The following is a 20,260-nucleotide window of genomic DNA, read 5'->3' on the forward strand; positions in this document are numbered from 1 at the left end:
TCATCTTCGTCAACATTATTACTTTAATCATCCTCGCCGTCAGACCTTTATCATGTCATAAAACCGTTTTCCAAATGAGATTGCCATATTTTATAGTTGCAAAAAACATGCCATTTTTAGTATGTTTGCTTTCTTCCAGTGATCAGATGAGTAACGATTAAGAGTAGAATAGAATAGAATAGAATAGAACAGAGCTGGATTTGATAGAAGAGAAGAGAAGAAAAGAAAAGAAAAGAAAAGAAAAGAAAAGAAAAGAAAAGAAAAGAGAAACATTGTGCAATTATATTAACATGTACAAAAGACTTTAAAGAGAAAAATAAGGAAAGCATTTATTAAGGACATTTCTTCACATAAAGGTGAACCCTTATAACTATCTGCAAGACATTGTGTTGAAATTGAATGTTGTTCTGACCTGAAAGACAGGAACGTCTTTTTGAAAAAAAAAAAAAAAAAAAAAAGTGCCGATTGCTTGTTAAAGATAATGATCCTGGTCAAACCTGGTCCAGCCTCGGAGAGCAAAATGTCTTTCTGGGAAAGCTGATGTGTCAGCAAAACCAAAAATGCAGTCAGCTTTCTATTTATATATCACTTTTAAAAGCTAAGGTAACCTACCTGACTGCCTACAAACAATGCTGCCCTTCTCGTTTACAGTAATTTGTGAAATTTTTACGTAACAACTCTGCTTTCACCTTGTTTTGAAACCATTATTCGTAACAAAAATGACAGTCAAAATGGATCTCGAATGATCTTGAGTAACCGCGAGTGGAAGACATATTTTGAATGGAATATTTGTTGATATGGGATATAGCCGCTGATATTATTATATTTTATGTAATCATCAAATGTCAAAAAGTCAACATGTTCAGTGGTAAATGGATTCGTATAGTGCTTTTCAAGTCACTAAAGGCCTCTAATTGCACTATTGTTACAGTTCACTATTCATTTAAATGGCCTTAATTTTATAACTTAGGCCAGTTTTATTAAGCACGTGGTTATTATTATTTTTTGGTCTATTTATCCTGATAGTATTTTATCTTTTTTCAAATTCTTTATTACATGTTTTACCCTAGAGTGCATACAATGTATCACAACGTTAAAATCAATGAAAAAGACGTTTCTATTCTATTCTATTCTATTCTATTCTATTTCATGGCTGCAGCTGATTTTGAATTTCTAATGTCATTCGAATCATTAAAACGCCCAAAATGCTTCTATCAGTTCATCGTAGGCCTTCTTCACCTGGGTCGGTTGGGTATCCTAATGGTGTGAGGTAACCCACCCGTTTGAATTTGTTCGATGCAAAGGTAGAAGAGCCAAAATGATAAAAACCTTTAAAGCAGCAGTAAAAGTTCTGGTGGTGGTAGCAGTCCAAGTAAGTAGTCCAGCTGGTAGCATTAACACTATATCTATCAGGGGTACTAAGGAGATACAACAATTGTTTCAATGGTTGGTTGGATCCCTTAACCACTAGAGTCGTAGGGGCACCATTTCCTGTGGTGTGTCTTGGGTAAGTACAGCCTGGTGGCGCCCATCCCTCTCCACATATGTTTCCACCCAATCAATATTGTTGTTTAATTCTTACTCTTGTCATGTTGAGACACTTCCCACATTGTGCTTTCAGTGTCACTCACACAAGTGTACGTTTGGTAGTGGACAGAGGGGAAGCACACTAGCAGTGGTAGGGTGGGTGGATCCATCAAAATATCGTTGTTATCGATACTAAGCGAGTACTTGCATCGGTTCAATGCTAATGTTTTAAGATTCATACGGTTCTTCCCATTTTAACTATCACTATAATATTTTTTTAGTGTGTCAAGAGAAAATAAATTCAATATACCTTTCAAAATCAATCCAAAGGTTTCTTAAAAACCTTATGAAAAACCCTCGTGACAGGTTTTTTTTTTCATGCATAAGGCGCATAAAACTATAAGATAGATGTGATTAAAACAGAATATTGAAAAAATTATTGCATAGAACATTTATTAGGGAATCTGGATTTACAACAAAAAATAATTGATTAATTCTTAAATGATTACCGTATGAAGAAGTATTTTGTTGTACCTACAAATTTCCGAATGTATTGACCATATTTACTCCTCTGTAAAGGCGCACTAAATAATAATGTGCACTTTTGAATCTGGCAAATTATGGGTTTTTGTGCATCGTATTGTTTACACTATATGGACTTTGACCCAATTTTTAAACTAATATGATATGGATGGTATTATATTTGCTATGTTGACTTTTTGTTATATTTTTCATCACATTGCTGTTTTTTGTTTGACTCTGTTGACTTTTGTTTTATATGTAATTAAAAATTGATCCTTTTTAGGTTGTCTGATAGTAATAATAAAGTAATTCAACAGGGAGGAGGTTTATTATTCAATGATCATGAGATTTTCAAACAAAAGATATCAGTATCAGTTCAGTATCAATCACTACCACCCTGTATTTACTTGGATCGGATCGATAAAAAAAATACCAGTATTGTCCAACCTTAGCCAGCAGCTATTAACAGTCACGGCAGCAGTGGTCATCATCAATCATGTGCATAAAAATTGAAGAGCGTAAAAAATGCTGTATGAATTTGACCCTTTATGGTTTTCATTGATGATATCAACAATAGAACAAGAGGCAATTATAACAAGAGTATCATACCTCATGTGCGGTCCCTTCTCATGGTTACTTCATTTTCCTCATGTTGAGGTTTTTTAGTTTTTCCTTGCCCTCAGGTAGGTTTTAGATCAGGGGATGGTGTAATAATAGTCAGTGGTTTGTAATAATCTGTGGTCTGTGCAGCCCTTTGAGACTTCCTGTGATTAAGGACAATACAAATAAAAATGATCTGACTTGACTTGGGAGATGATGGTGCCCGTAATTGGTAATCATGTAGTAAAATAATAGCATTAAGCTTTAGTGGTTGAACTAAAAACGAGAATATTACTTAAAGCAGAAATAATATTGCTAGTAGAAAAAAATATGAGAGAATCAGTCATTGTTCAATAGAGTGTTACATCAAGTACTCACTAACAAAATAACAAGGAGTATAAAAGGCCACTTGGCATTTCATCTCGTGAGAAGTCCACTCGGGATGTGAGAAACCTCATTGTTGCCTTCTATTTAAACTAACATGTATGTGATGAGCCTGTTCTGCTGGTTTGTGTGTAAACAGAGGAGCTTAATTTATGACCTTTACTTATAGTTGAATTTTCCTTAGATCTGTAAAAATGGGTAAAAAAAAATAAAAACTGAGATTGCTACAATGCATTTTGAGTTTTCAATGCACATTATCAAATTCAATGCTTTTAAAAGGGACATCTTTCATTACTTCGCTTTAACTCTGAGTGGTACAAAACCAATGTAATTAAATGCTTTATTCATAAACAAACAAAAAAGAGAAATAACATGTACTTTTTGACATGTACTTTTGGAAATGGCAGCAACAAAACGAGAAAATCTAATAGGCCTAAATGATCCTTTTCCCTCAAGGATTTTCGAGGTATCGGATTCAGGACAGAAGCAGAAGATACCAAAATAAAATTAATATTGTTTTCCTGACGGCCCATGCCGGAAATTCTAGTACGTAAAGCATAACTTAATTTGTAATTTTGACATTTGGAGTTAAACAAATCGAAATGTGTAATGTAGAATACAGAGTAACTCCTGTGATTATTTAGAATTTCTTTTGAACCTGAGTCATATTTTTCTGAAGTAACAGTACTCCCGCTGGGAGTAAGAGGTGGGAAAAGCAACAAGGTGTTATTAGTCAAAGTTGAGTTTTTTCCCCTTCTTTCCTAAAGGCGCTATTTGAGGATGTTTATTGAGATGGAGGTGCTACGTGTGGAAGAGTATCACCTGCAGAGCTAAATAATATAGAAGTGTAGGGCTTTGGGGCACTGATCCTACCATATGTAGAAATACCTGTATAAATACATAAATACCAACCAATATTTGACAAATAAATAAATGAACACATGAATAAATCACGTAACACCTAAATATAAGAAATAAATTAAATGTATTATTTTATTTAGGCATTTTTTCATTTATTTGGTCAGTTTTGTATTTTTTTATATATGTTGCCATGTATTTTGTCATGTGACTTGTCGTGTATTTTTTCGTGTAATTGGTCATGTATTTTTTTCGAGTATTTTTTAATTTATTGGGTCATGTATTTTGTTGTTTATTTGGTTGTGTACTTTGTCTTGTATTCTCTTGCGTATTTTAACATTTATTTTATCATGTATTTTATCACAACAAAATTGTATTCAAATGAGGAGGTGGACTGGTTTCCTGAGCTTTTAGTTGATCAGTGATAAGCAATCGGTGCACTCATCGGCCAACCAGTTTACTGACATTTTACCACAAGGTAAGAATACATGTCAAAATACAAGACAAAATTCACAACAAAATACATAACAAAGTACATAACAAAATACAAGTCAAAATAAATAACAAAACACATGAAAAAACACATTACATAAGACACTACAATGTACTTGACAAGATACACAGCAAGATACATGACACAATACACGACCAAATACCTAACAACATACACAACAAAATACATGAGAAAATACACAATTAAATATATGACAAAATACATGAAAAAAACCACTAAAAAATGTATGACATGATACACAACAAACTACATGACAAAATAAACGACAAAGTACATGACAAAATTCATGACAAAATACTTGACAAAGTACATGACAAAATATGTGTCAGAATACATAACAAAACACATGACAAAATACACGACAAAATACATTACAATATACACGACTAAATAGGCCTACCTGACAAAATACACTATAATATATTCAACAAAATACCTAAAAAAATACACGTCAATATACAGAACAAAATACATGACAAGATAAATGAGGAAATACACGACAAAATACACTGCAAAATACCCCAAAAAAATATATGACTCAATACACGACAAACAAAATACATAGATAAATAAATGACAAAATGCATACATAAAATACCTAAATTGCCTCCATTTTAAATGTAGGTACCACGGGGTATATTTTCATGTGCTCATTTATTTATAATGCATATATTTATTCATTCCTACGTTTAATTCTCTACATGGCAGGTTCGGTCCTCCATAGTAGAGGTCTAGTGAAGCCTGTCGCTCATTTCCATGACATTTTAAGGAGCTCGAATGTCGTTTGGCACCTTCGTGTCACTGAGGAAATACGAGTGGGACACAATGAAGGTGCGGAAGAAGTGCACGTGGAAGTGGGAGATTAAAAATGCGCGCACGGGGGCGAGCCAAAGAAAAAAGTCAAGTCGCGCAAGTTTCAAGCAGACGCTATGGAAAGTGAAGCCGCGACGTGGAGTGAATCATCAACGGGTGGGTGTGGTGCTGCGTGTCTTCCTTTTATGTAAATGCGTGGACGAGTCGTGTAGAGTGGAGAGTTAGTTTGCAACCCCAAAAAAGTAGAGGAAAGAAAAAGGCCAGCCCTTCAGTTGTTGGCCCAATGAAAACAAGCCTCGGCTGACACCTGGCTATAAACCCACGCAAGGAAAAGCGCAAAGTCCTCAGCGGCGTTTCACTGACTTACTCGCTTGTGGTGAGGAAGCAAGAAGCCCCGCAAGAAGCCACGCGCGAAGCCACGCACGAAGCCACGCACGATGACTTCCAGTGAGATTGAAATGCCCGGGGAAGTGAAGAGCGACCCGGCCGCTCTCATGGCATCCCTGCAGCTTATGCCCACGCCGGTGCACAACCCGGAGATCAAGTACACTAAGGTCAGTCAGCTCCTTCCACACCTTACGTTTATCCACGCACTCTGCTGGCTGAACTTTGGAAAAGTCAAAGAAAGTTTAAAAAAAAAAGATATATTCGAGCATTTTGCCAGTTGTCAGGTAACGCGACCGGTGTTTGTCTTAAATCAGCTATTAAAATACAACAACAATTATAATGTCAACAATAATAATAATGATGATAACAATATCAATATATACTGTATACACGCAGACATCTAAGTGTTATATGTCTTTATATTTGTTTTTAGAAAGATTAGTTTCATCAGATTAGTTTTGTCTCTGGTTTAAGCACCACATGTTATATCTATATCATCTGGTATAACTGGACAGTAGTTGTATTTTTGTGTGTGTCATTTTAATATTCTTGTAGTATTTCTGTAGTTTTGTTTTTTAGAATTTTGTGTATTATTTCTGCAGTACTATTTTTCTAGTATTTCCTTGGAAGTACTATTGTAGTATTTACATAGTAGTATTTTTAGTATTTCTGTAGTATTTCCGTAGTATTACTGTAATAGTATTTTTATAGTATTTCCATAGAAGTATTTTTCCAGTATTTCTGCAATAGTATTTTTACTAATATTCCCACAGTAGTATTTTTGTAGTATTTCTGCAATAGCATTTTTCTATTATTTCCATACTAGTATTTTTAGTATTTCTGTAGTACTTTTGTAGTATTATTGTAGTATTATTTTAAGTATTCCTGTCGATATATTTCTGTAGTAATATTTTTGTATTACAGTATTACCGTACCGGTGTTTTGTAGTATTTTTCAAGTATTTTCATGGTAGCTTTTCTGTAGTATTTATGTAGTATTTCCTTTAGGAGTGTTTTTGTTGTATTCATTTAGTATTTTTACTGTAGTACTGGAGTTGTATTTTTTTGGTATAATTGTTGTAATATTTCTGTCATAGTATCTTGGTATTATAGAATTACTGTTGTAGTATTTTTGTGTTATAGTATGACTGTAGTAGTATTTTTGTTGTAATTATTTAATATTTATTTTCTTTTAAGAACAAAAGCAATGTAATATATTAAGTCCCTGCTTTTAAGAACTAAATTTGATATTTTGTTTTGTAGTTTATTTCTAGTATTTTTGTAGTAGTTGTTGTAGACCCATAAAGGAACATTTTTTATGAGTAATGTGTGGCCCGCGGGACGTAGTTTGCCTACCCTTAATCCACACACTCCAGTGTGCTGCACTTTAGAAAAGTCAGATAAAGTTTTTTGTTGTTGTTGTTGTTTTTTAGCTTTTTAACAATCCTCTTGTGTTAGTTACCAGGTTACACGCCCCATGATAGCAGGTTGTATCTTAAATTAGCTGTAAAATGCACAAAAATAATAATACATCATCCATTTTCTTATCAATGAAAACAGTATTTTTTTCTATTTTTGCTGGGGGTCTATAGGTCTTTTCTCGGCCTGTAAACCCGTCAATTTCAAAATGAACCTGAAACAAATTATATAACTAAATAAGAATTTGGTTTTGTTAACAAATATAAATAAACGGTATAAATAATAAAACCCACACACAAAACAAAAGACAAAATAAAGAGTTTAAGTCAGGGGTGGGCAACTATTTGGAGTGGCAGACAGCAAAGAATTTACCTAAGAAGCCGATCCTGGAGACCTATAGATTCTATTTGTTATTTAGGAATAACTAAATAAGCAGTATTTATGCAATACAATTTTTGTTACATTTCCTTGGAAGTTTTTTTTGGCAGTGTTTTTGTATTATTTGTGTAGTATTTCCATAGTAGAATTCTTGAAGTATATCTATAATATTGTTTTATTATTACTGTATTTGCTTTTTGTTTTATTTCTGTTGTAATTTTTGTAGTACTATTTCTGCCTAATATTTCTGTAATTGTATTCTTGTATCATCGTATTATTGTAGTGGTATATTTGTAGTATTTCCATAGAGGTGTTTTTGAAGTGTTTATGGAGTAGTATTTCTGTAGTATTTTTGCAATATTTCCTCACTAGATCTTTTGTAGTATATCTGTAGTATTTTGGAGCATCACTGTGGTATTGAGTAGTATCGCTGTAGTTGTTTTTTTATAGTTTCTTACATAATGTTTTTGTAGTCGTGATTTTGTCGTATTTCTGTTGTAATTTTTGTGTAGTAGTGTTTTTGTATTGTAGTATTACTGTAGTGGTATTTTCGTAGTATTCCTGTAGATGTCTTTTTAAAGTATTTCCATCGTAGTATTTTTGAATAATTTCTTTAGTATTTTTGTGATATCACTGTAGTTGTATTTTCCACTGTGTTGTAATTTTTCTGTCGCAGTATATTGTATTATGGTAATATCGTATTAGTATTGTTTTAGTATTTTTTAGCACAAGTCAAAACAGAAAATCTAAATTTGCAAGAGCAAACAAACAACAGGCAAAAAGGACCATGATTGATGACTCGTTTCAAAACAAATAAATAACCAAAGTAGAATAAAAGACTCTGTGTCGAAGAACTTGCAACTTACATACGTGTTAAAATACACGAGTGGCAAAAATGAGTTACACTTTCAGTGTGTTTTTGTAGAGATATTACTCACAGTTTACGCCCGATTTTCGTTTCCGAATAACTACGTATCGTTTCATCTGAGAAGAAAAATGCTACGTTTTTAAAATTCACAGTTGAAAATATCCAGACACAGTGTCGCAGATTCAAATTAGAATAAATAGAATAGGAATTTCTTGTTATTGCAACTACTGAAATGGACAACCAAATTTAAAAAATGCCTTCCCAATGTTGCAAAAATATTTACAAGATACAATACCAGCGCTAAGGTAAGTAATATTATAAAATTACATAATATTATATAGAAATAAACAAATAAAAACAAGAAATTGAATATTCTACAACTGTACTTTTCAATTTCACCCATTTGTTACCAATACTTTTGTGTGCATCCGAGAGCTGCCTCTACTATTTTGCTGCACGTATTTTGTTACAAACTACTATCAGAAGCTCTGAGTTAATTTGTAGTTGTTTAGTCTATTTACAAGGTTACAGAAATTGGGATGAAAACTTTGTAGCAATGGTGGTCCGTGCAGCCTTTTGAGACTTTGAAAAAAAATAATCGTGAATTGACTAATTTTATTTCAATACTTTTGTTTACGATTGAGAGCTGCCTCCACTATTTTGTTGCACGTATTTTTATCACAAAATACAACCAGTTACTCTCCGTATGTCACCGTGCAGTTTTTGAATTGAATTAAATCGTCTTTATTGTCATTGATATCAACGTTGTGAAACGAGATTAGACATGGCACTCATGGCCAAACATGTAATAAAGACTTTAAAGAGAAAAAATAAAATACTGTTAGAATGAAGATGCAAAACATATTCACATTGTCGTGCATCTTAGAGACTATTATAATTACAGTGCAATGAAAAACCAATAGTGCATTGTAATAACAGTGTAATGAAAACAATACAACAAAAGTCCCAAAATATGACGCAAGGTTTATATTTTCACTAATTTGTGCAATGACTAATAATTATAACAAATAGTTCTAAGGTTAAAAAAAGACGCTCTTCTGAAAATTTACCCACAAATGTTATACATTGGAAAGTGAAACGTGACGGTGTTTTTCAGCCCACAATAATTGCTGAATCAAAACCTTCCTTGAAAGGACATGAAAACATCAGTTAGTGAAAGCCGCCATTAAAGTGTCTGATTTTAAATGACTCGCAACCGAGTGTTCACATTAATGACAGAGCGCGTGTTTACACTGAGCACTGGCTCGTAACGTGTTCATTCCAGGTAACTAAGATTGCTGTCAATCATTTTTAGCGTCCCTTGGGGAAAGTTGAAAGCTACATTTTTTTCCTGTGTGGTCTCGCCGCTCACGAGAAAGTCGATGATAGAAAAGTTGAGCCGAAGCGCTATCACGAATGTTTCTGGATGTGGGAGGAGAACCGAGGTGCAGAAACAGCTGGAAAAAGGAGTCACGCCAAATGACCATTTCACTTGTGAAGCAATTCAAGCTGCCAAAGAACTAAAAGACTGCTAGCTTTTTTTTTTGCATATTTCAGATCAGTTTGTCAATGTTGACGGCTACAGAAGAACGTTAGCAAGTTTTGATATGCATTCATTCCTCAAGTACGTTGATTTTAAGACAAAAAGTATAATTGCAAAAGTTCTCTTTAGAAAAACAAAGATCTCAATTTATTGAATTTGGCCTCTGCAAATTTTTGTGAACTGGAACATTGAAAATCCTCAAAAACATTAGGAATCCCATACTCTCGAATTACAAGAGTATCTTGAGTTGAATTGTCTTAATTTGTCATTGATGTTAACGTTGTGTAACATTGTATGCAACGAGATTAGACATGGAACTCCGGGGTAAACACGTAATAAAGACTTGAAAAACAGATAAAGACTACCAGGATAAAAGGCAGAAAAAAATATTTACAACGTAGTGTTTAGAGACCGGCCTAAGTTTTAATAATAGTTCAATATTTGTGAAAGATGAAGACTAGTGAAAAGGAGTGCGATAATGCTTTGCAGAATAAAAAAATCCCAAAAAGTCACAAGGTATATATTTTCACAGTTTTTACAATAACAATTTGCAGCAACAAAAATAAAGGAAGAACACAAAGTAAGTCGCAAGATATTTTTCACAGTTTTGTGCACTCGTTTAGGGGGGTGATAGCCCTGGGGTAGAAGTTCAGCTTGCTAACGGCTACACAAGAATGTCAGCACATATTGATATTGCTTCTGGCTTCAGGTTAGGTGATCTTAGGTCTCATCTCATTAGCTGCACCGCTTATCCTCAGTAAGGTAACGGGGGTGCTGGAGCCTATCCCAGCAATCATCGGGCAGTGGGCAGGGGACACCCTGAACTGGTTGCCAGCCAATTGCAGGGCACACGGGGACAGACAACTCACTCGCTCAGTCACACCTAGGGACAATTTGTACCGGCCAATTCACCTTAAAATTCTTTGGAATGTGGGAGGAAACCGGAGTGCCCGGATGAAACCCACGCAAGCACGGGGAGAATATACAAACTCCGCACGGTAAGGCTGGGAGCTGGATTTGAACCCACGCGGGTTCCCACGGCCTCAGAACTGTGCCGCTGTGCTGCCCGTGATCTTATGTGAAAAAGTATAATTTTAAAAGTTCCTTTTAGAAACACAAGGACTCCAATTAATTTTTTGGGACCTCTGCAAATTATTGTGTCCTGTTGGTTTGAAATTCCTCAAAAATATTGGGAATCTCATTTTTTCACGCACAAGAGTATTTTCGTTGATATCTTGGTATTGAATGAAAACGTAATGGAGCAGTGTGGTGGCATGTATTTAGCTTAACAGCCTAATTGCTGCTAACGCTATAAAGTTAGCTTGAAAAGCTTTTAAAAAAATTATTCTGAAATAATTAAAAAAATGTCTTAACAACAGGCACCTAATTCCCGTGATTCAATGTCCTCGAGTTACAACAACCTAAATGTCAAATCACTCGGAAAATACAAAAAAGCCGCTTATTTTACAAGCATCGTATTTGAAGTTGTCATTATAATTGTCAACTTTCGCGTCTAATATGCCATATGCACAACATACAGCACAGATTAAATTAGTTCCTCTCAACCTGCATGTGAACATGCAATAAATAAGACACAAAATACAAATCATAAATAACAACTAGGAGGGAAAAAAGTAAGGATATATTATATAAAACTATACAAGGTTCCGAATAGTAAGTGTGCAAAGTATAACCCAGAATCTAAATAGTGCAGTAGTGCATTGATTTGGCAGAAGGCAGAAGGGTGAGAGTGGCTACGGCAGGGAGATCCTTCTGTCTTAATGGTAGTTGAAAAACATAATAACCAGCTCCAAATCCCAACATTTTCTGTAACACATGTTTGTATATTAGGTTCATTTTGAGTGAAGCTATCACACCACACGAGGCTTCAAAAAACACCGTTAAACTTGTTTCTTGTGTACGTGGTGTGAAATCTGGTTTACAACAGAAACGATGCAAAAAAATTGTAAACTACTCTACAAACCGTTTGTCTGTTCGCAGTAAGCACTGTAAGGGTTTGCTCTATTTTGCATCTCTGTTCTCTTACCATTGTTGGTATTTTGTCTTCACCATTGTTGGTATATTGTTGTTCTGAAATTGTAACTTTTAAATGTAAATTAATTGTTTTTCAGATTTTCCTTTGTAGGAAATAGTGTTGTTTTTTTGTTTTATTTTTGAAAATGTCTTCCCTGTGCAAGAAAAAATAGAATAGGAGTAGACATTTAAAATCTTCGGCTTCAGCCTAGTCCCTTTGGGCACATGTTTATGTGTTATATTATTGTATGGTACATCAGTTTTTTGTGCAAATATTTTGTTGCTTCAGTTTGTTAATTCATCGATGTTATTTTGGTGTGTGCGCTGTGCCTAAAAAGAGCCTCAATCAGTCAATCAAAACTACTAAATTGGTCCTAATAAGGGTATAGATAATAGCAATAAGAAAAAAAACATTGATTTAAAATCTCCAGGACCAGCACCAAAAACAATGAAATATAACACCACACCCACAAAAATTTACCTGTACTATAATAAAAGAGTATAAGGATTACAACACTATAACAGCTTGTCTCAATGTAGAAAAAGAGATCTGGTTAAAAATAAAACGTCTTATGTGTCACCTGATGAAAACTTATCTAGCACACTTGCGATATCTGTGCAATATATGTTATCACACACACACACACACACACACACACACACACACACACACACACACACACACACACACACACACACACACACACACACACACACACACACACACACACACACACACACACACATATATATATTTATATGTTATTTTTTGTCAAATATTAAGAGTTTAAGTACTCTGGTAAAAATGTAATATCTGTTGAGTATTTTTGAATATAGTCTATAATGAAGTACTTTGTACTTTTTGCCTACAGTGTTTACTCCAAACCATTGTCTTTTTCAGGTGTTTTTGTATAAGCATAGCAAGATTAAAGGGCAGCAGGAGATGATAGTGTGGCGTAAGTTCATTCAGTTCCATAATTGCTGTCTTAACACATACCTCAGTGCCACAAGTGCAAAGGTCACACCGCTGCACTGAAGAGAGGATGTTGCGTTCGTGTGTTGCGTTTGTGTGTGTGAGTCGGCTCTTCCATTCCCTCCTCGTACAGGAGGAAATGTTTGGGAGCGACTTGGTGAATTAACTCCAAGGAATTTGGATCAGCCCGTCCCGGATGGTGAGGTGGACACAGGGGGCAGAGGGTCTTGATTTATGGGCACCCCTAGCGTGGGCTCCACTGCTGCCTCGGAGGGAGCACTGTGGCCCACCGATCCGCAATGTAGCCACATGTTTCCAGTCTCTTACATCGGATTTCTCGGGTCAATCCAGAACTGGAGGACCATTTTTAACATTTCAAGAATAACAAATAATCATTGTTTGTTGCTTTTTATTTAGAAAAAGGGCAAAAACAACATCAAACATTAATTATCAGGAGGAAACAATGCATTATTTTGACAAAAACTGCTGTACAGTACCATTATACAATACATAGACATGTACCCAAAGGAAGTAAGCTGAAGCTTTTGATGTTGCTGACCTGGGCACTCCGGGCACTCCGGTCCTGGAGGGCCATACGTCCTGCCAGATTTTGAAATTTGCTCTTCTTTAACTCAGGTGATACAAATTATAACCTCGTTAGCAAGCTAGCAAGTGCTCGTTAACGATACTGGTGATTGGAATCACCTGTATTGGATCAGAGAAACCTCAAAAATCATGCAGAACATGCAGGACCGGAGTGCCCAGGCCCCCTGTATTGTGTATTGCCGGAGAAAACGAGTGCTAAAAAGTCCAAAAAAAGAATACACACAACGGAAAATCAAAGTAACCATTTTCCTTCTCATTTTTTACTCGACATTACACAAGGTTTTTGGTTATTTGGGGTACCCTTTCATAGTAAAACGGCGGAAAACCATGTCAACTCTCTCCAGATGAAATTCATGATGTCAAATAAATGCAAATTTCTTCACGTACTAGTATTTAAAAAATTGCACTTTTATATGACAGTTCGCTAGACTAGTAGAATGACACAAAAGGTCATGCATTTCATGCGTTTTTGCATATTATTCGAATATTGTTTTTGTTGCTGTTTTTTGTTGATGTTTTGCCAAGCCTTACACAAGGTTTTCGGTTTTTAGGGGATCTCTTAGCAGCAAGATGACGGACAATTATGTCAGTTCCCTCTGGGTGAGCCTCATGTTAGGTTAAATAACTGCTAGTTTATTGACCTGCATGTTTTTAAGAACATGCAAGTTTATATAATATTTCATGCATTTTTCCTTTTTTTTTTTCTTTTTACTTAATATATTTTCTTGAATGAATACAGTTTTTTTTAACCACTCCAAGTCAATGATCCCCATTCTTTTCTGTACCACAATCTGGTCCAATGTCTGACACTATTATTGTGGCCCGCCACAATGATAACATACGGGTGAATAACAATAATAAGAATAATAGTATTAGGAATAATATGCCTAAATCCACTGATCGTTAGATCACTAGTGATGTAGATGAAATTGGAAAAGACACTACGTTTTAGTTCATTAAAACCACTCCGAAAAAAAAGAAAACAAAATCAACCAAAGACAACACATATTCCCACGGCATTCCTTAATTGTTACTACAACGAGCGTCTCCTCCCTTGTTTTGCCAGCGAAAAGCATCAGCATCATCTATCAGGGCTGACTTTATTTATGGCTTCCGTCGTGGTCCCGGCAACCTTTAAACCGTTTGCGTCTTGTAAGCCAGCTGTTGGAGCCTTCATACTATGGAAATGCGGGGGGGCTGCACGAGGGGAGCGCACTAACAAAAAAGAACGCCTACTTCATTGTATATATATTTTGCGCTCGTCAGTCAAAGACACCATCCTCGAAGGCTTTTCTTCACAAAGATTGGAGTGCGTTTCTGAGAGCACAGTTCGTGGCTGGGTGAAAAGGACAAGGAACAAACCTCAATGGCCTGAAGCCGCCTTTATGGTCCGAACGATACAGTATCAGCTCGATGGGAGATGTTTGCAGGTTCACTCAGATGTCACTGCTGCATCGCGTTGGCTTTTTTGTGCAATGGTTGGGCGAGGCCGTGACTGTGACACTGGACGGCGTGTAGTCATAACTAAATCGGAGGACATTTTGTCCATTTTCCAAAAGCGTACATTTTTTTGTATTGACATTATTTTGATTTTAAAGTAAATAAAAATAGGATTCTTTTGCTCGCCTGCACATATTAAAATCCTTTGTGACTATACATAAATTCGAAGAATACCTGAGTATTACATTTGAATAAAAATAATGGAAAAAATAGGACGTCTTCTAATATCTATCTATCTATCTATCTATCTATCTATCTATCTATCTATCTATCTATCTATCTATCTATCTATCTATCTATCTATCTATCTATCTATCTATCTATCTATCTATCTATCTATCTATCTATCTATCTGTCTATCTACCTACCTACCTACCTACCTACCTACCTACCTACCTACCTACCTACCTACCTACCTACCTACCTACCTACCTACCTATCTATCTATCTATCTATCTATCTATCTATCTATCTATCTATCTATCTATCTATCTATCTATCTATCTATCTATCTATCTATCTATCTATCTATCTATCTATCTATCTATCTACCTACCTACCTACCTACCTACCTACCCACCTACCCAATCATCCACCCACCCATCCACCCATCCATCCATCCATCCATCCATCCATCCATCCATCCATCCATCCATCCATCCATCCATCCATCCATCCATCCATCCATCCATCTATCTATCTATCTATCTATCTATCTATCTATCTATCTATCTATCTATCTATCTATCTATCTATCTATCTATCTATCTATCTATCTATCTATCTATCTATCTATCTATCTATCTATCTATCTATCTATCTATCTATCTATCTATCCATCCATTTATCTATCTATCTATCTATCTATCTATCTATCTATCTATCTATCTATCTATCTATCTATCTATCTATCTATCTATCTATCTATCTATCTATATATATATATATATATATATATATATATATCTATATATATATATATATATATGTATATATGTATATATATATATATATATATATATATATATATATATATATATATATATATATATATATATATATATATATATATATATATATATATATATATATCTCCGTCCTCTCAATATATGAATAACCATTATAAAGCCTACAGTGCTCAAAACTGTGAAACTATACATCTCATGACCTTTTGGGTTTTTTAGTAATATAGTAATATGCACTAGGGGCGGGCGGATCAATCCAATTATCAATAACATCGGCGATACTTGGATCATTATTTCGCTTCTCGACCAACCTTCTCAAAGTGCCGCTTCTCCATTTGGATAGTGCAGCCTTTCTCTCTCCCATCCAGCGCCATCGGCCACTCTTTGAGTTTATGCCTAAGTAGTGACTTACAGGCACACTTTTAGCACCTCTCCCTACCTAGCATCCTGCCTGCCAGGCAAAAGAGAGGGCCAGATCTACTCGGAAACCCCTACCAGAAGCTAAAAATGAAAAAACAGGAAGTGATCACGGTGTGGACTTTGTTTTCAACTACAGAAAAAAACATTCCAGGTGTGATTTGTGTGGTATAGTAGACTGATACTGTGGCATCAACACTCATTTACATAAAAGATGAAAAAAGGTTACACTACAGAGGGTAATGAGCTCCAAACAAAAATGTTGTCACTATGGCAATGCCGATGAGAGACAATTGACACTTCTATTGCATTCCCAATTTTATTTTCAAAATATTTGTGCAACGGAGAGTATTTTAGTTTTCATTGTTATACAGTATTGCAGCACGGCGGTGCAGTGCATAGCACGTGTGTGGCACAGTTTTGAGGTCATGGGATCCTGTGTGGAGTTTGCATGTTCTCCCTGTGCTCACGTGGGTTTCCTCCGGGCACTCCGGTTTCCTTCCACATTCCTAAAACATGCATGTCAGCTTAATTGGCCGATCCAAATTGTCCCTAGGTGTGAATGAGCGAGTGAGTTGTCTGTCTCTGTGTGCCCTGCCCACTGCCCTAAGACAAATGGGATGGGCTCCAGCACCCCCGCGACCCTACTGGGGATTAGCGGTGCAGATAATGAATGGATGGATGTGATACAGTTTTTCTTTTGAAACCGTGTTAACAGAAATATTTCTCTTTTATACTGTTCTCAATTTAGTTATCAAATAAAAAAAAAACATTTTCAGTGCCTAAATCAGAGTGCTATGTTTATCTTAATTATGAGCTACTTTAAAAGGAGAGGGACTTCGTTATTATAGAACATGACATTTCCAACAAAAAGTATCAGTATCGGATCGGTGTGGATAGACACTACCCTGTATCGATAGCGAAATTCCTAGTATCGCCCACCCCTAATGAGCACGCGATTAGAAAGTCAAACATTGACAAACCAAAGAAAAGTGCTTGCAATGTTGGACGCAAAATAGCACTCTAGTATTTTCACAATCAGTTCATCTGTTCAACGGTGATAAATAACAAGTGCACTTTCACCATAGAAACCTGTGCTGTGCAACCTGACTGCCCATGCAAACACATGCACACACTTGGGATGAAGAAGGGCCTCCATTAATCTGTCACTGATTGAGATAGTACAGACAAGGGGGCTTCGCAAGGAGGGGCTCGGTGATGCTCGGCGCTGTCCGCCGGGGTGTAAATTATGAGGCGGCTTCACCGTGTGGGTGCGCCAGAGCCTGACCTGCAGTTCTGGACTTTTTCACTTCAAAACCACCATCTTACTGCCATCAACATCAAACACAGAGCAAGTTAGGGGATACCGTGCAACGCAATGATTTATCACGAGCAGCACAGCGAGAATACTCACCCTTCGCCTCCCCCTTCTTTTAGTCATCCTTCCCTTTCGCTTGTCCTACACCACATGTGTCAAAATCATGGCCGGTGGGCTTAATGTGGTCCGCGAGACAATGTTGAGAGAAACACAAATGAAAAATGAGCCACAATGACCTGCAATTTTGAATATGTCCACTGGATGTCACAAAGGCTAGCCGCCGCTCGCAAAGTACTTACTGTAGCTGTATTTGCTTACTACCAGGAATCGACCAGAGAACATTGAGGAAACTCATCCCTATGTTATACGATAAAAGTCATGGCGATACTTAGATCTAAATGAATACAGGGTAATATTGATCGATTCCGATCTGATACTGATACTTTTTGCTTGGAAATGTCATGATCATTGAAAAATTTGAAGTCCTCCTCCGTTGAGTTAGCTTATATACATGATAAACACAACACCAATCTTTTAAGCACTAAAACATGTTTCATTTTTATGAATCGACTACAATGCAAACTTCCAAGGGACAGTGTGTATTATTTAGCTACTCCTAATGGTAAAATCAATAATCATCGTTAAAGTAAAAACAATATTGATACACATTAAATGCAAAAACATATGAGCTGTCTTATAAACGTGCATTATTTAAAATGCCCGTCGGTTTAGAGATTTGCATTTGTTTGATATAACATGAGCCTGTCTTTCTTGTGTGTTGGCCATCTTTCTGTTACGGGCACCAATAAATCGAAAGAAAAAGACTGGGCAAAAAATGAAAAGAAACATAGTGAATTTTGGTCACTTTGAGTCTCCATAGTTGGTATTCCTTGTGGTTTTTAGCAAACATTCTCTGCTGCACAACAAGATACAGTGACATTGAGGGGTTAGATAATACACACTGCCCTTTTACCAGTATAAAAAATATGAATATAAATAATTTGATTACGGGGCAGCACGGCGGCACAGTGGTTAGTGCGTGTATGGCACAGTTATGAGGTCATGAGATCAAACTTCCTGTGTGGAGTTTGCATGTTCTTCCCGTGCTTGCATGGGTTTCCCCCGGACACTCCGGTTTCCTCCCACATTCCAAAAACATGCATGTCAGGTTAATTGGCCTGTCCAAATTGTCCCGAGGTGTGAATTAATGAGCGAATTGTCTGCCCCTGTGTGCCCTACGACTGGCTGGCAACCATTCAGGGTGTCCCCTGCCCACTGCCCGAAGATAGCTGGGATGGGCTCCAGCACCCCCGCGACCCTACTGGGGATAAGCGGTACAGATAATGGCTGGATGGATGGAAGGATGGATGGATGGATAATTTGATTACAACTGTTTCAGTACAAAAGTCAAGAAAGAGTAAACCAAAAGAATCATCATACATTTAACAAAAATACATATACCGTATAGCAATGTCAACAAAACAACTAAAATATCTTGCATTGCACAATATTTTGTAAATAATGTCAGCTGTGCAAATAAAATCTGTTCGGTATCCAATTGATTGAATTTGAAAGCTTTAATGTATATTCCAATTCACCAACAGCATTATTACTGTGCTATCTAAAATGGTAAGACAGTATCGGTTCCAGCGGAGTCATATCAATCTGATCAAAATCCTCAATCTTTATCGATAATATTAATATTTGGATCTGCCCACTCTTAGTCTTTGCAGACGGTTAAATAAGCTTCGGCTTCTTTTTTTTGAAATCTTACAGCAAAGTTTATTGTATTTACTACTTCAGGTAAACATTGTCATTTAAACTTACTTATAAATCCCAATTTGCGTGTGTGTGTTCGTATTTGGGCTTATAGGCTGAACCGATTTTTCTTAAAAAATGGACAGTTGTTCTTTAGGCCTCCGCAAGTGTCTTGAGCTAGGTTTTGTGTCCAGGCACTCTCAATAAATACCAAACAAATTGATAAATGTGGTGTTATGCCACGCCCGCGCCAAGACAGGGTTCCCTGTTCCTCTTTCTCACCGCTGGGCCAGCCTTCCACCTCAGCCAGCATGGGTGGGAGGATCACAATCAACCCAACTGTAGCCACAGCCAATCAAGACTGCAGCCTTCAAAAGTTGCTGGAGACAAGCAACCGATGCCTGAACTTTGATCATATGTGGTAAGTCGAAGCTGATCCGCGTTTGACATGTCGAATTTGGTTTATTGATTTTGTTTCCTAATTTTGCCTAAATGTCCTGCTAACCTCTTGCCTCTCCTCTTGCTTCTAGACTCCCTCCTTGCCGAATCACACTCGTCTCATGTGCATCACCCCTTCATCAGATCCCGGAAGTTTTTCTTCGGGCTTTGGTTTTCCCATCTATGCATACACTTGGTGTCATTATTCAAATAAATTTTGTCCTAGACGTCCTGGTCTAAGTCTGTCTATTGTGTGCCTGGCACATTTGGCTACTTCTACTATTCGAATCATAACACCTTGCCGGGCATTTTTACTGGGCGGCCGTGGGTTGCCATAACATAAACGTTACAATTGGCCATTGGACCGAGCCAGTCCGTATGGGCGTCGCTCATTGGTGGTTAAAGCGCGTGAGGCGGGGTCATCCTGCTTGTGAAAAAA

At 36.4% G+C, this 20,260-nt stretch overlaps 1 protein-coding gene across 1 annotated transcript in view; it reads left to right on the forward strand.

Annotated features, from left to right (window-relative positions):
• Positions 1-5,352: 5,352 nt before the first annotated feature.
• Positions 5,353-20,260, forward strand: part of aldh1a2 (aldehyde dehydrogenase 1 family, member A2) — a 53,628-nt gene continuing 38,720 nt past the window's right edge. Inside the window, exon 1 of the mRNA XM_088334512.1 lies at positions 5,353-5,772. Coding sequence (XP_088190638.1) covers positions 5,656-5,772 — 117 coding nt within the window. The 5' untranslated portion in view covers positions 5,353-5,655. The remainder of the gene's footprint in view (positions 5,773-20,260) is intronic.

Source organism: Urocampus carinirostris, chromosome 4 (genome assembly GCF_059441175.1).
Source record: "Urocampus carinirostris isolate Australia breed hairy pipefish chromosome 4, RoL_Ucar_1.0, whole genome shotgun sequence".
Taxonomy (NCBI): Eukaryota; Metazoa; Chordata; class Actinopteri; order Syngnathiformes; family Syngnathidae; genus Urocampus; species Urocampus carinirostris.